Genomic DNA, 16,925 nt, shown 5'->3' on the forward strand with positions numbered 1-16,925 from the left:
AGGCAGTGTTAGTATGGTAGATTGCATCGTAAATAGTGAGAGAGAGCAACGTAATGCGAGGGAGATGTAGTAAGGCGATTCCCACAATGACAGAAGAAGCAATTTTCCAACATAAATCAATTCCATGCGGCATATTACGGTAGGTAATCTGTAGCCTAGGCTACTTTTAATTTGGATACATTTTTACGCACGGAGTTGATATGAATTCAGGGACTTCAAAGTAGGCCTACGCACTGTAGACGTACGCTAATGTATGCTACTATATAACAGACTGTTCATCCTAATCAAATAACCCATTAGCAATCTGTTGTCACCCCTGAATCTTGTCAACTCAAATCGGTCCCCATATTATCGAATCGGTCCCCATATTAGGGCATGCGTTTCTTCACGCAATTCAACATCTGCGCAATTACATGATATGAATTCAGATTGTAGTGATTGACTGATTCACTGACTGATTCTGTGAGTGGGCTAAGTGATGCTGCCACAGGTGTCTCAACCTGAAGGGAGAGTGGGAGAGGCAATGTTAAAATAGCATTGCTCTTCCCAACATCCCCCACTTGTGATGGACCTGCACTTTACCTAATAAATACAATCATAAATATGAAGTAACAATTCTTTGCCACCCTTTCACTAGCACTGTGGCTGCTACTAGCACCTTTTGTTTTTAAATAGAAATGATGAGCCTACTTGCAATAATTGTGAAATATTGATTGATTTCACTGAGCTTGAACAAAGTGAACCTGAATGAGATTGGGTGGAGTATAAACAAAAAGCAAATGATGTACTTCAGTCATGGTGTTTAGGAGATAATTAAATGGTTTATTCATCTCAATTAATTTGACAGAGAATGTCAAGGCTGTAAGGGTAATTGAAGTGTGTCTCCTAAAAAATATGAGGGGAAGGGGGGAAAGGGGTGGCGGAGAATTTAATTAACATTAATTAAAAAAAATTGTTGTCTAAGGTACACATAAACTACAACAACAACAACACATCCATCACTATAACAAGAGCGATAAAATATAAAGAAATTTATTGTAAAGAAGTTCAAAACTGAAATAATGAAAAATCAAGCGTTTCTTAAGGTGATGAATAGATGCATGCTGATCATTTGTCATCCAGCACAAGGACCTCCATCAGAAGAGTCTTGACAACCCTTTGGCAACCAGTCCCCCAACTTTACCCATTCCTGGTAGGAACATGATAGCAGCTGTCCCTAAGGAGTCCAATGCACTGCGCATGAAGGAAGGACTCTCCTCCTCCTCCCTCTTCTTCTCAGCCTTGATAGCTTCTATCTCACTCTTCATCAGACTTGCTCTCTCATCGAAGCCCTGCTGAAGGAGCTCTCTCTGCTCCTGAAACCACAAACACCCCAAACACTGTTTACACTTTACATACAGTCCAGGGGAGGCCGGTTGAAGTAGAAATCGGAGGACGGGCTCATTGTAATGTATGGAACGGAATGAGGAATGGTATCAAACAGCATTCCAGATTCCATTCCATGCATTACAATGAGCCTGTCCTCTGATTTCAAGCTCCACCACCCTCCCCTGGGTTACAGGAATACATTCATGTTGTTCTCATAGATATGATATTCACTTTAATATGACTACTCTGTTCGACTTGTACTGTAACAAAACAGCTATTTAATGTGAGTTAAACTGAACTTGAAGTATTCAACCAAAAGATGATCATGTTTATCTGGCTGCCACTGTTGATTCTTTCTCTTCTTTTGGTTCCTACCTTGAGTTTGGCCTCCAGCACTTTGTCGTGCTCTGCCATGGCGTTTCTCCTGTCTCTCTCAATCTTCTCTGTCAGTTGGTTTACATTCTCCTCGTGCGTCCTTTGCTGGTCAGCCCTCAGTCTCTGCTGGACGAGGAGCTTCTCCTCCAGGGCTCGAGTCTCTCTGTCAGACGCCTCCCTTTTAGCCTTCTCCTCTGCAGAGGGCGAGAGATGGAAAGGGGCAGAGAGAGAGAGAGAGAGAGAGGGAGAGTGAATAAGCCTGTTGTTTATTGTCCATTTATTTCTCAACGGAAATGAACCTCTTTGCATACCCCTCCACGAGATACACACACATAGTTTTTACATACATGCATACACACACAGAGAGAGGGTCAGAGCACACGCCTGGTGCATTGAGGGGGTTAAGTGCTGTGCTCAAGGGCACATCGGCAGTGGAAGTCACCTTGGATGTGATGCCAGCCACCCTCCAGTTCACATCCGGCTCACGCCCTCTTCAGCACCGGGGATCGAACCAGCGACCTTCCGGTTACTGGCCGGCCACTCTAGATACTCTCATGTCTATCGATATATAGATTTGGATGGATAGCAAATGTTGGCCTTAGACCGTGAGACTGTCCTCTTGGTCTAATGGTATACGTTTGGGTTCGGCGTGCGGGAGACACGCCAAAACCGATCCAATCTGTCTGTACCTTCAGCTTTCTGCTCAGCTTCAGTGAGGGATTCATCTGCTGCCAGTATGGCATGCCCAATGCTGGCCTTCCCATCCAGATACACCTTCAGTACCTCCTCAGCCTGTAACACACACACACACACACACACACACACACACACACAACAAACCTCAGTTAAACACACCCCTCATCTAGCTTGAACCTGGAAAGAGCTGGCTTCACTATTTAGATGTAAACATAATAATACAATATTATTAATCTCACTCAAATAAGTGAAACGTTCCCATATTTGGCTGTAATGATTATACGAAGGATCTTTCTTTGTTTTTATCTGGTGTTTTTATGATCTACCCCTGTTTTTATAAATGTTTAATGTAAAGCACATTGTATTGCATTTGTCCATTCAATGTTCTGATTGATTGATTGACTGATTATTTCTACAGTACCTTGACCCCCTTGCCTTCCTCAGATCTGTATTCACTGGTCATCGTCCTCAGGTCACTGCAGTACTTGTTGTATCCACCAGGGGTCATGTAAGAGCCGGCACCCAGTTGCTCCTCCAGGTCTGCAAAGATGCGTTTGATCTTGTCCTCACACACCTTCTGGGACTCCTGGTAGTTCTTCTCACAGATCTTCTTGTATTCCTCCTGGAGCACTTGCTAATGAAGCGCAGTAGAGCGAGGGTTAAAAACAAGAGGTTAAGACAACTCTTCTTTCCCCAGGCTCCTCCTCTCCTCTCTCCTCTGCTCTGGTCTACAGCATGTCAAGAAGGTAACCAGTAAATGGTTAAGTGGTGTCTTAAAGAGATAGTTGACTCAAATCACAAATGTAGTAGCATATAGCATAGCATATACCCACAGTAGCAGCGTACACACAGGGTTGGTGGTTTGTTTTCATACGAACCATAAGCTTGGCCTGGTACTTCTGTTCATCGTCCTTGAAGGCACTCTGCATGAACACATTCAGAGCCGCTTTCTCCACTGAGCCGTGGATCTCAGACAGGTCCTCCTGGGTGTCAGTGGGGTAGGTCACAAACTCCGCCATCTCCTTCTCGTAGTGGACCCTGGCACGCTCCACGGCAGCAGAGTTCTCAATGAGGGACAGAGCCACCACAGCGTTGTCCACACAGGGGATCTGACCGCTGCGGATCGATGCCACGTACGTCTCTGCCAGGTTCCCCAGCACTGCAGGGGAGAGAAAGGGAGAGGGAGAGAGAGGGTGGGAGAGGGGAGAGAGAGGGTGGGAGAGGGGGGAGAGATGGCGGGAGGGAGAGGAAGAGAGAAAGAAGGAGTGAGGGAGGAGGGAGAGAAAAAGAGTGGGGGTGGGAGAGAGGGCGAGAGAGAGATTCTCATCATAACATCATATAGAAGTGGAGAGAGAGGGAGAGAGAGGGAGAGAGAGAGAGAGAGAGAGAGAGATAAAGGAGATGAAGAAGCTGTTTCACTCGTAAAGATCAGACCCAGGAGACTGTCCTGAGGAGCTGATATATCAGTGTTCTTGTACTAAAATCTGATATCAGACATGAGTAGTACATCACTGATATATCACTGTTCTAACTCATTATGCCTGATATATCAGTGTTCTACTACTCACGTCTGCCTGTGACTCTCATGCCCCCTTTCAGAGTCTTGGTCTCGGTCTTGGTGAAGATGTGATCACAGAAGCGTCTAGCCTGCTGAACGAAGCGGGGCTCCAGGTCTGCATCACTCAGATCTTCCATATGCTTCATCTTCTCTGCATTGGCTGGCCGCTCAAACACGAAGCACCACCGAGGCGTGAAGTAGTTCCTCAGGCAGCTACGTGGAAGGTTGAAATTCTGGATTTTCTTCGATACTCCTTGGAAAAAACAACACAAAATGTCAAAGGGGAACCACTGCACAAGTTTGGAAATTTGTCAATATGCCTAAGTCCCTCTGACTTGGTGGAGGACAGTCTGTCAAAGTGAACACCTCTCTCACTCAGAGAAAGACGAGCTAGCCCCCCAACCCCTAGCTCCTAAACCCCAACCCCTAACCCCTAGCTCCTAACCCCTAGTCCCTAACTCCTAACCCCCAACCCCAAACCCCATTTATTCGTTGGTGTTCCTCTCACCTGGTCTCAGTTGCAGGGCGTTCTCCAGGTACTGGTCAGAGGTGATTGGTTGCCCGTCAGCCTCCAGTTGCAGGGTGAAATCTCTGACTGTCCACATGAAGGAGGGGAAGATACGCATGTAATCTGAGTCGTCCTCGTCTCTCTGGTTGGACTTCACCTTGATGTGCTCTGTCAGTTCTGTCACATAGCTGTAGGGGGCGGTGTTGAGGAGAAAGAGTAAGCCATCTAACCTCTCTTCCCTCTAATCCCTTTCTCCCCTCTTCTGTCTCTCTCCGCTCTTCTCCCTCTGTCCTCCTCCCATGTCCCTCCCCTTCTCCCCCTATCCCCTCCTCCCTCACCCCCCAACAATGTAGAAGGATACTGGAGCCTCTCCAGAGCGTTGTTATCGATGGTGCCCAAGCTGTTGTATACCAACGTGCTGCTCAGCAGAACCGCCAGGGCAAAGATCCAGTTGTCATTGGTCTCGTCGCCCTGACAACACACAAGCAAGTCTCAGGTATGCTGTTTACACAGGAATGTAATAGAGTAAGGGGCTCGGGAGGAAACATTTACTTGGTGTGTTTGAATTCTACAACAGTTGGGGAAATCAAAGTATTATTCATCACAGTATCACAGTTTGTTTCATAATCAGTCAAATGATGTCAGCAACCAAACCTCAGGTACTACACACACACACACACACACACACACACACACACACACACACACACACACACACACACACACACCTTCTCCACATCCCCCAGCCCCTCTGTGTCCAGCAGCACCAGAGTGTGGTCAGGTTTCTTGGGGTGAGGCACACACCACATCCAGATGCCCTTAGTCTCGGCCTGGATGGTGGGTCCCAGGGCAAACCCTGGAGGATGAAAGAAGAGGAAACAGACCATTGCTCCAATGTTTATACAGAGACTATTTATAGAGTTGGCTGAATGGGAGATGTTGACACAAGGATGCAGTTGCATCCTATGATAGATTGTGTAAATCATGGAGCATAAACAACACAGGGAGCTCATTTTCCTGTAAAGCACATTGCATTGCATGTGTGTATGAAATGTGCCACAGTATATAAAAAAAAGGTTGATTTGATTAGATTGGAGTTTTATATACCATGTAACACCTTATCATTATGTATACCAGTATACCATTAGGATATTGCTACTAGGGTTACTGCATGTATTACAGGTAGGGGCAACTGAAATGCATCATACATTGTCTTTATTTAATGATAAAGAATAACAATAACTTCTATTTAGCACTTTTCATTGCAGAAAGAATCTCAAAGCGCTATTTCTGTACATAACATCACCTATAGTCAGTGTTAATGGAATTCAATTAAATCAACGTAAGTTAGTTAGTCAAACTTATTGATCCATGTTCTCTGATACAGATTCAGATCAGCAAAGTCCTTGACTAAACTGCATGTTTAAATGAGAAACCGGTTCACATGCCTGAATGATGTAATGAAGTATTCTTGCACCACACCACATTCCACATTTGTTTACTCTTCAGCACCTGATCAGCCAGAGGAGGATGGGTCCCCTTGGAGTCTGGTTCCTCTCAAGGTTTCTTCCTCTGAGGGAGTTTTTCCTTGCCACTGGGCCCTATATTTTTCTCCCTTCTTGGGGAGTTTTTTCCTTGGCTTCTTATATCTCTAGGTTGTTTTGTTATTTTTACAGTGAATAAACCACAACCATGGAGTGTGGGGCTATGAATGAAGAGGCTATTGTTTGGTCCATGACTTAGCCTAAAGGCTATTAAACGCAGGATTCACCCACCTTTGGTCTTCCCAGCCAGCTTGTTCATGAGATAGGACTTGCCGGTGCGGTACAGCCCGACCACCGACACCACCACCACATGCTGGTCGATCCGGTCCAGGATTTCCTGAGAGCTCCGGACCACGCGCAGCTTCCCGTCTTCGTCGTTCTCGATCAGACACACCGGCTCCGGCATGGACACTGTTCTGCTGCCTGCCATGACGATTCTACTTACAGACACACACTGCAAACAACAACAAGAGTAAAAGGAACTTTAGATTATCATTTTGTCTGGGGTGAGTGTGTGTATGGTTTTCCCTATGAGCCAAATTTGTTCTTATTGCAGGCAGTAGAGTAGTTAAACTGTGATAAACTTAGACCCACTAACCCCGATAGCCTGCAGGTGCAGCTGATAGTGAATCAAAGCTCATCAAATAACTGATGCGCTCAACAGAAAACTCTGTTAGCGGTTACCTATCTGTCGCTCAGTTCTGCAGTTAATCTCAAAACAAGTTAAAACTTCATACAGAGATATACCTTGTTAAAACCTGTTAAGCCGCGTTTCTCAATCCATTCCTGCTGGATTATACAAGACGCGCATCCTGCTAAGTGACACACACACATTGATGATTCAATCACGAATTCAAATTTAATTTGACACATTTCAAAATGTCCCCTTTTGATGGGAGAATAACGTATTGGTGAATGCGAGTGAAAAGCATGACATTATCGGGTCTCAGGCAAATGACACAAGGCCTGCAGCTCATTTACCCGTCTGATCAAGAGAGCGCTGCATATACTGTGTGTCAGTATATCTATTCCGACCTATCCAAACCTGCGCTACAATACAGCAGGCGCCTGGGTCAACGCGCAGCACCACACAAAGTTATCGCATATAGTGAGAGAGAAACGAATTACGAGCTGGAGATGGAGTAAGGCGAACACCTCGCATTTTGGCTATTTGTCCCGATTCCGACAACGACAGAAGATGCTCCCCCCCCCCCCCCCCCCTTTTTTGTACTCAGCGAAAATGTTGTCTATCACCTGTTAAACAAGCAATTCTGGTGCCTTTTGATGGTGCTAAATGTACAAGTAAAAAAAAAAGACACCCGCATCCCCCTGTCATACTTGCCTGCACAAATCACCACAGTATAAGTGCGAACTTATATTAATATATTATAAACGTTTGATTAGATATTACGCACACACACATTTGATTGATATAGAAGCGGAGCTTACCACGACGAGAGGGGTAACGCAGAGAGTGGTGACTTTTCAGTTGACTATCGGCTCTCGACGGTGGGCTATTAAAAGGGTTCAGAAACCGAAAATGAAAGTATTCTGCAGAGTCGCCAACGTAGCCGACTGCAAGGCGTTGCCCCTAGAATTGGACTTCTAAGAAATCCAGGCAGTTCAAGTAAATGCTGTCCTGTTATTAATAGTAATATCGTCCAAACTATCTAAAAGAAAACACAAATTTGAAGATCAAGCAGTAGAAGTCGTTTTCAGTTGAACGATTTAACTTTCGATTGAAACTATTTCTTAGCAATCCATTAGATTTATGAAAAATAAATAATTCGTGGATCGTATACTTTTACTTTCAGTGTTGAAACCTACAAATACTGCGCATCTGAGAATCTGGACAGATCCCCTCGATTCAGTTTCTTTACGTGAGTATTCCGTCCGTCCAATCTTTGGGGACATAGTCTACAATTAGATTTTGTTTCAAATATTTTGATCTGAGACGCAGACATTGAACATTCACCTTCGTTATTTGATGGTTTTAGTTGGCTCCTGATGTTTTACTGATAAACACCCAGATATTGATTAGGAATGATCAAACCGTTGTATAAGACTCGATCAATTCACATTCATTTTATCTTCGTATCATATATCGTCCTATTAGGCCTATAGATTTACTGTTGAGAGTTTCCAGACCCTTACCGACATGGATTCACCGATGTGCCTCGTCGAAAACGCGGACGGCAAGCTCCGTGTCGTCCCGGAAGCCAAACGGTACCTCGAGAGACTGAACCAGCCGGTTGTAGTGGTGTCGGTGGTCGGTCTGTACCGCACCGGCAAGTCATATCTCATGAACAAGCTGGCCGGGAAGAGAGAAGGTGAGACAGACATATCGCCTTGAAGTGTGGTTTGGACCTCAGTGCCCAGTATATATTATTATGTATTACCATTATTTTCACCAGTAGACCTATATTTAATTTTGATTAATTAAAATGAATGGTACAAATTGATAAATAAATGAAAATTAATAAAGAAAATGTTGAAATGTTGATTTAGGTTTTGCCCTGGGAGCCACCATCCAGTCCAAGACTAAGGGCATCTGGATGTGGTGTGTGCCTCACCCCAACAAACCTAACATCACTCTGGTGCTGCTGGACACAGAGGGGCTGGGGGACGTGGAGAAGGTGTGTGTGTGTGTGTGTGTGTGTGTGTGTGCGCACGTGCATTCGTGCGTGCATGCGTTTTTGATCACTTGTTTTATGAGATAACATCATTGTGTTTGATCTGAGATCACTAATATGTTAATTGTGTGTTCCAGGGAGACTCCAGGAACGATGGCTGGATCTTCTGCCTGGCCATCCTGTTGAGCAGCACCCTGGTCTACAACAGTCGAGGGACCATCGACAACCAGGCTGTGGAGAACCTGCAGTATCCTTTGGTCTCATCATCAGTCGCTCATCTCCACTGATAGATGCTGTAGGTCACCCCCATGTTATCTAGCTCAGGGAGACCTCCAGTGGCCTGACAACTCTCACTTGGACCCTTGGACCCAGTGGAAGTTGAGGTACAACGTGGTTAAAGTGGGGGTTAGATTAGAGTTAAAGGGACAGTTCAACCACATAAAAAATACATTTTCTTTGGTTAAAAATGCTTATAGTTAGTGGTTAGTGACAGTGCCCAGATAAACATAACCAAGGTGTCGATTGAAATCTGTCCTTGTCCATAGGTCCTCCTTTTAGGGTAGAGGCTTTTACGTACTATTTTATGTTGTTTGTTTGATCACAAGGTTTTTTGCGTTATTAGAAACCTAGCATATGTACGTTTTTCACATTTTCAGTCCGGCCACAACACGCAAAACTACATGCTGCACCTTTAAGGTCAAATCCTGAGTGAATGTGGCCCTTCCTGGGATTAGACATGATGATGAAGCTTTGAAACTGTGTCTCCCTGGACCACCTCTGCTGCCCCTTCTATCTAGACATAATTCTGTAATAATAATAATCTGTTTATGGCTTTCTACCCTATGGGATTTCCTCAACCTGGCAGCATTTATTGTAAGTCTCTCTGATGTTGAAACTGAAAGTGTCTCTACATAACACATGCCATTTTATCCAAAGCAACTTACATTGCAGTGAGTGCACACATTTTTCAGGATATATGGTCTCAGTGGGAATCAAACCCACAACCTTGGTGCTGTTAGCACCATCCTCTACCAACTGAGCCACAGAGGACCAGTTAACAGTACTCTACCTATAAGCCACGTCGCCCTCCACTGAATAGTAAACTGTGTTGCTGAGAGACGGTGGTAGCTTTGGAGACTGTTACAACACTGTGCTTAATTGGGTGGGGAGGAGGGTGGTTTCTATTAAATCAAACTGAAAGTGAAACAATCTTTGCTTTATATAATGTGTTATTTGCAGACTGTTACACACTATCTGGAAACTTTGTTTGACAACAAACTTCTTTTTGGCACCAGGCAGTTCCATAACAACAACATTCTAATATTTACAGAACTTTTGGAGCCAAAATGGCACTCTTGAAAACCTCAAATCTCAAACTGTGTTTTCCCCAAACTGTGTTTCCCATATCTATGGTTCTGAGACATACTTCACACTACAATGGGGGTGCATAAGTCTCTGTAGGAAATGAGTCATAAACACAAAGAGTAAGACAAATGATCTTCCATCTTGGCACCAGGACAGACCATAACAGCAACATTCTAAAATGAATCTAACTTTTGGTGCCACAATGGCGCTTTTGAAAACATTCAAATAGGTTCTTCAAATTGTATAGGCAGACAGAGGGGTCTGTAGCCTTGTAGCCTGTAGAACTTGAATCTCCGGTCCAAAGATCCTCAACGTATCCCAGGTATGTGACAGAGCTGACGGAGAAGATCAAGGTGAAGGCCTCCAGCGGAGCTTCATCCTCTGAGGATGAGGAGGAGGGAGCAGACGCCCAGTTTGTTCAGTTCTTCCCTAACTTTGTGTGGGCCGTGAGAGACTTCACACTGCAGCTCAACATCGACGGCAGAGATGTCAGTGAAGATGGTTATCTGGAGCACGCCCTGGAACTCAAGAAAGGTGACATTCTTTTATACCCAGTAACACAACACTACCCCAATTAGGGGAGGCTGGTGGAGGTAGAAATCGGAGGACAGGCTCATCGTAATGAATGGAATGCAAAATGGTATGAAACACGTCCATGCATTACAATGATTTCTACCTCCACCAGCCTCCCCTGACGCAATAGACAACAGCACCCAGTGGCTTTCTCTAGAATACTGCAAAATTAGCTACTCTATAGTTTGTCCATATCATATATATACACAAAATGCATGATCATATAGTTATACTTCCATACACAAAGAGGAAAGAGGTTGAACACTGAGAACATTGATAATCTTGGCTCTGACTGATGCTGAATAACATGCAGTAAAACCCTGGAACGATAACATTTATTATAGTTTATATCTTATCTTATCAAACAGAGACTTCATTTACAGCCTCCTACTTTTTACTGGTCATGAAGTGCAATGCCACAACATAACAATATTGTTCATGCTTTTCTGTTATTGTTTGAGTATTGCTTGCAATAAGTCATGTACATTGCATATTTATTGCAAATCAAATCAAATCATTTTATTTTCTGCCACCAGGCCGTTTGTGATTTCTGAGCTCACCAGTGTTTTTCTTTTTTGAGATGATATTCCAAACTGTTGTTGGCAAGCCTAAGGTTTTGGATATGATAGTTTCTTTCCGATTTCTCAGCTTGTGTTCCCCTGGAATTGTCATGATTTCTCTGTTGTTGTTGTTTTTCAATTCTCATTCATGCTAAATCCTGCAGGTAAATGTAACAGGAGGATCAATGACTACAACCTCCCCAGAGAGTGCATCAGGAACTTCTTCCCCTCGCGGAAGTGTTTTGTGTTCCCGACCCCCACCACACCTGAAAACATGATACGCATGGAGACCCTGGACGAGAGTGAGCTCAGCCCAGGCTTCCAGAAGGTGGTAGAAGCCTTCTGTTGCTACATATTCCAGGGGAGCAGGGTGAAAACCGTCAAAGAAGGGCACCAAGTCACTGGGAGGAGTGAGTCAGATACCTGCACAGATGCAACTTTATTACTTTATTAATGTGTTAGTCAAGGATCAAAAGCTAACATTATTTACCCATTTCTGTTTGCGTCCCCCCTCCTCTGATGTGCAGTGCTGAGCCACCTGGTGAAGACGTATGTGGAGACCATAGCGTCCGGTGCCGTGCCCTGTCTGGAGAACGCAGTGCTAGCCATGGCTCAGATAGAGAACCAGGCTGCTGTGGAGGAGGGCCTGAAGGTGTACCAGGGAGGCATGGAGCAGGTGAAGGCATCATTCCCTGTGGACATGGACCAGATGTCAGAGCACCACCGCCGCTCAAACCACCAGGCCACCAAAGAGTTCATGACCAGATCCTTCAAAGACGAAAACGGAGACTTCTTGAAGGCCCTGGCCGTAAGAGAACTGTGTCTGGCTAGCATGCACATGTAAACACACACACACACACACACACACACACACACACACACACACAGCATAGTTGCCATGTACTTTCTCGTAACTCTAAACATGTTCTTGTCTCTTTCAGGAGGGCATTGCAAAGCTCCACGCTGAACTTCTCATCAGCAATGAGGGGGCCTCAGAGACCAAGTGTAAGGGTCTGCTGATCAAGCTGTCTGCTCCGGCGGCCAAGAACATCCAGGAGGGGATCTATGCCAAACCAGGTGGCTACGAGCTTTACTGCGGTGACCATGACAACATCGTGGCACAGTACCGCTTAGAGCCCAACAAAGGAGTCAGGGTAAGAACTTGGTGTCTTTTTTTAACTTGAATAGTTACACACATTTCTCACTTCAGTAATTAATGGGTTATTAATGTGTAATTACTAGGGGTGTGCCAAGTACTTGGACAATACGAGTACTCGTTACAGATTTTGGGCATTTTACAGATGTCATGGTCATATTATTATGAGAGGAATCCTTTGTAGCTCAAAATAATTACTTGATTGGCCAGTTAGCTGTCTGTCAACAATTGGGAGTGGTGTGGGATGTGCCTGCTGCCATGATTGCATCCTACTCAATGGACCATGGAAATAACTGGAAGGAAAATTTGCAAGGAGGACAAGCGCTCGCCACTGACCTACTTGCATCATACTGTTACAAATGTCAAGTCCTAATTACAGAGTACGGATATAAGTATAACCAGATTGGCACACCCCTAGTTATTACCATACCATGTAATTACCAAATTGATATTATTTCTGTAATATGAAATGATACCAATGAAGATTCATATGCCTTGTGTTCTGTAGGCTGAGGAGGTCCTGGAGGTGTTCCTGAGAGAGAAGACTGCAGAGTCCAACTCCATCCTACAGGCCGACAAGAAGCTGACTGAAAATGAGAAAAAGATACAGGGTAAGCTATTTCATTCACATGATCATATCAAATGATATAATTACACCAGTGTTGTGTACAGTAGATACTTGACAGACTGGGTTCGAACCCGGCCTTTCGTGTGTTGCAAGACAGTGTTACCCCACTGAGCTAAAACCCATGCATTAGCTACTCTAACAAGTCTAACTTCTCCTTGGACCATTCATGTTACATCTATAAATATCCAAACTGAGAATGCAAAGATAGATTATTGAGACTCAGGCTATGGTTAGGCTGTTTCACACCAAGCTTTTAAGCCTAGAGAAACTCTGTCAGATCGCGAGTGTCATCATGTTGTTGGGTACATGTTTAAGAAGTCAAGAAGAATTGGAATTACATCCTAAAAGAGCCATCCATCTGCCCAGACCACTGTTGGTAGTTTTAGTTAATTTGTTGTCTTTACTGACAAACTCAAATTTCCCTCAGAGTAAAATGCCGTTTTACTGCACTGAAGAGATGTACAGTATGCTACCTTTATGCCAGACGGAACATGAGTAGCCCAGTCAGTTTTCATACTTCTCCTTCTCTCCCTTTGGGATCAACCAGAGGAGATGAAGAGAGCGGCCATGTTGGAGCAGGAGAAGAAGGCTGTGGAGGAGAAACAGGCTGAGATGAAGCGCACCATGGAGGAAGACCGCCAAAGTGAAAAAGAGAGGATGAAGCAGATGGAGGAAAAGATGAAGGTGGAGTTTGCGCAGGAGCAGAGGGAATTCTCCAGGGCTATGGACTGCAAGATGCAGGAACAGAAAGACCTATGGGATTCGAACCACAAGGAGAAGGCTGATCTTCTGAAACAGGAGATCGATGAGCTCAAGAAGACCAACAACGCTGAGAAGTCTGGTTTCATGGATAAGGTCCTGTTAGTTGTCAGACCTGTATCAGAGATTGCAGGCAGCCTCGCAAACACTTTTTTCCAATACAAGATGATAAAGGGCATGTCGAAGTGACTCTGTACTTCCATGACAGTATAAGCTAGGCTGGTATAATGGCCAAAAGAGGCAATCCACGGTCTCCTCTCCCAATGATTTCTTGATAAATGTACGTTTTTAGTGAGACACTGAAGCCTACAGTATGCTGGTTTAGATACAATATGGAGGCATCAAATCTGTTTTGGGTGTATGTTCTTAATGATCTTCATAATCGAATAATACATTTTACATACTACATTTTACTACCTCTGTGGCTCAGTTGGCAGAGCATGGCGCTAACAATGCTTAGGTTGTGGGTTTGATTCCTGCTGGAACCATATATATACTGAAATGTATGCACTCACTGCAATGTAAGTTGCTTTGGATCACAGCGTCAACTAAATGGCATATATTACTTTTAACACATTTTCTTTTCTGCAATCTCAAAGTGTCTGTTGACAACAGTGCCTACAGAATAGAGGCAGAAACAATCTCTGAAATGATGTGTCTCAGATTGTTTTTCTGTTGATTTGATGGATGAATAAATAATTTGTTTATCTACTTTGATTCTGCTAATGTTTTGTCCATTCATGGGTATTAAGTATGCAATCCTTGGTATGTGACACACTTGAAGGACAAGAGAACGTCCTCAAGTGCTGAGGCTACTTCATCATGATCCTGATTTCAGATCATCTCAGCGAAATGTACATGAGACACTGCTGAAGTTCTAACAGTTCTACAAGTTCTAACAGTGCTAAGAGATCTAACTGTTCTGAGAGTTCTAAGCATTCTAAGAGTTCTAAGAATTGTAACAGTTCTAAAGTTCCTAGCAAGGTGAAACCGTTTGAGCAGCAAGGCTCCTCAACAACCTAAGGTCACTAAACTGTTTTGTTTCAAGGTAAATATTTCGCTCACTGAGGTATTTTCAGTAATGTAATGTAATCATTTTTGACCCAGAGGAGAAAGAGAAGGCAGCCATGGCTGCTCAGGAACTGAAGGCAGCAACAGAGAAACAGCAGCAGTTGGAGAGAGAGAAGCAGGAGATGGAGAGGAGTCACGAAGAAAGTGTCCATCAGCTGAAGGTATGGATACAGATAACCAACATCATATTTTGATGTCTTACACACACATATTAACATCTAAATTATGTTCAATATTTACAACAGTTGTCCTTGAAAGAGATAACCACAGATGCCAACAAACACCCTGTAATGAATAATTCCAGTCATGATCATGATCTGAAATAATATGATAATATAACTAGAAACTAGACCCCCCCCTCCCCCTTCCTGTAAATATATTGTCCATGTTGTTTTGTACAGTAACTACATATCACATAGTACAGTAATCCATATCAGGGGAGGCTGGTGGAGGTAGAAATTGGAGAACACACTCATACGTTTATGATACCATTCCTCATTGCATTCCATGCATTACAATGAGTCCATCCTCCCTGGTCCATATTGTGTTGTACAGTAAGAACACATGCTCTGGTCTTCTCTGGTCCTAGGCTAAGATGGAGCAGGAGGCAGAGGAGAGCATGCGTGAGATGGAGAGAGCGATGGAGAGCAAAATCGAGGAGCAAAAGAAGCTGCAGGAGAAAGACTTCAAACAGAGAGAGGAAGACATGAGGGAGCAGATAGAAAGTCTTAAAAAGATGATGGAGGAGACCAAGAGACGGAAGGAGGCAGAACAGGCTCAACAATTACAAGCCACCTTTGAGGACCTCAAAGGCACCGTTGGTAAATACTACGACTTCCGAATGGCCCGCGAGGAACGCAAGGCACTCCAGGTCCAGCAACAGAGATCCAATACGTTTAGGCAGGGCGCTAGGCCCCATCTCACAAAAGGGGTTAATTACCCTGACGACAATATCCCCGACATGGGACAGTTGACGCTTCAGCCAGACAGGGATGGGGCGCCCAATCCCCCACCAAGGGCGGTTCACCCCACCTCTGTAGAGCTCAATCCTCTCCCGGAAGGCAAGGCATCCCAAATCAACGCAGGAGGGGATGACAAAGCCCGCATGAAGAAACGTAGGACCCCTGATCTCGAGGATGTCAAGAAGTTCAAGACTGGGGCAGGGGAGACCGAGAAACCCATGCTTGCACTTCCTCCTCCTCGGGAGACCCCAAAACCCACGCTTGCACTTCCTCCTCCTCAGGAGACCCCAAAACCCATGCTTGCGCTACCTCTCTACCAAGAGACCCCAAAAGAGAAAGAATAAGTAGTACTTAAGTAGTACTATAGAAGTACTTGAGCTTCCTTACTTTGTGCTCATGTTGATAATCAATTATCATAATCATTCACAGTATTATTGATGACATTCTGTAGGCATGTATATGTTACTGCTAAATAAGCTAAATAATATCTGTCTTCAAATCAGATATTGTATGTGTAAATGTTATCTCTGTTATAGGACTGCCATGCAACCACAATAAACTACAATAAAATGACTAAGCTATAATATCAGTTTGGTCTCTGATGTCTCCAGTCACCTGATGTAATACTATTAGTCCAACTCACAATAGTGGAACACTCACCTAATGTATGTATACTATTCTAGAATCTATTCCATTCTAGTGCTTCTGTTTATTCTGCTGAATAAACAGAAGCACTGACACAAGACAGAGACGCACGCGGCCTGCAATCCCTGCAGATATTTCAAGGCTATCTTGGTGGTGCCATCTACTGGTACAGTATGACAGACCATGTTTGCAGTCCACTAACTAGACTAGCATACATAGATAGAGTGAATAATAACACCTGAAATAAAAACAGCATCCTGCTGATGGCTCACCTTGGTGTCACTATCTACCGGTAACCGGCATTAAAGACCAAGCTTGGTCCCCTAGCCTACAGACAGACTCAACACCAAAGCATCCCCCTCAAATAAAAATCATAATAAACTTTATAACTACCTCATGAATCTGATTGAGAGAATCCCAGAAGTATGCAAAGCTGTCATCAAAGCAAAAGGTGGCTACTTTGAAGAATCTAAAATATAAAACATATCCCGGTTTGTTTAACACTTTTTTGTTTACTACCTAAT

The 16,925-nt window shown here is 44.1% G+C and overlaps 2 protein-coding genes across 4 annotated transcripts; one reads left to right on the top strand and one right to left on the bottom strand.

Annotated features, from left to right (window-relative positions):
• Positions 1-722: 722 nt before the first annotated feature.
• Positions 723-8,312, bottom strand: LOC310813495 (guanylate-binding protein 3-like). Of its 2 annotated transcripts, none has more exons than XM_083682534.1 (11): positions 8,204-8,312; positions 6,281-6,503; positions 5,234-5,361; positions 4,867-4,976; positions 4,506-4,693; positions 4,008-4,250; positions 3,318-3,598; positions 2,861-3,073; positions 2,433-2,535; positions 1,744-1,937; positions 723-1,355 (listed from the first exon to the last, which is right to left on the bottom strand). In XM_083682534.1, the coding sequence occupies exons 1-11, from the start codon at positions 8,207-8,209 to the stop codon at positions 1,137-1,139; spliced, it is 1,908 nt and encodes a 635-aa protein (XP_083538660.1). In that variant the 5' UTR covers positions 8,210-8,312; the 3' UTR covers positions 723-1,136. The 2 variants fall into 2 exon arrangements, with proteins under 2 accessions (XP_083538660.1, XP_083538661.1); XM_083682535.1 differs by lacking the exon at positions 8,204-8,312 and adding an exon at positions 7,499-7,575.
• On the top strand, positions 8,208-16,324 carry LOC310813491 (guanylate-binding protein 1-like; the record flags this gene model as incomplete). 2 transcript variants are annotated; one of them, XM_083682526.1, is made up of 10 exons in its annotated part: positions 8,208-8,379; positions 8,558-8,685; positions 8,820-8,929; positions 10,370-10,581; positions 11,345-11,590; positions 11,708-11,988; positions 12,122-12,334; positions 12,845-12,947; positions 14,831-14,955; positions 15,384-16,324. In XM_083682526.1, the coding sequence occupies 10 exons, from the start codon at positions 8,208-8,210 to the stop codon at positions 16,098-16,100; spliced, it is 2,307 nt and encodes a 768-aa protein (XP_083538652.1). In that variant the 3' UTR covers positions 16,101-16,324. The 2 variants fall into 2 exon arrangements, with proteins under 2 accessions (XP_083538652.1, XP_083538653.1); XM_083682527.1 differs by lacking the exons at positions 14,831-14,955; positions 15,384-16,324 and adding an exon at positions 13,512-14,440.
• Positions 16,325-16,925: the final 601 nt, after the last annotated feature.

This window comes from Argentina silus (genome assembly GCF_951799395.1).
Source record: "Argentina silus genome assembly, chromosome: 12".
In the NCBI taxonomy this organism is placed as follows: Eukaryota; Metazoa; Chordata; class Actinopteri; order Argentiniformes; family Argentinidae; genus Argentina; species Argentina silus.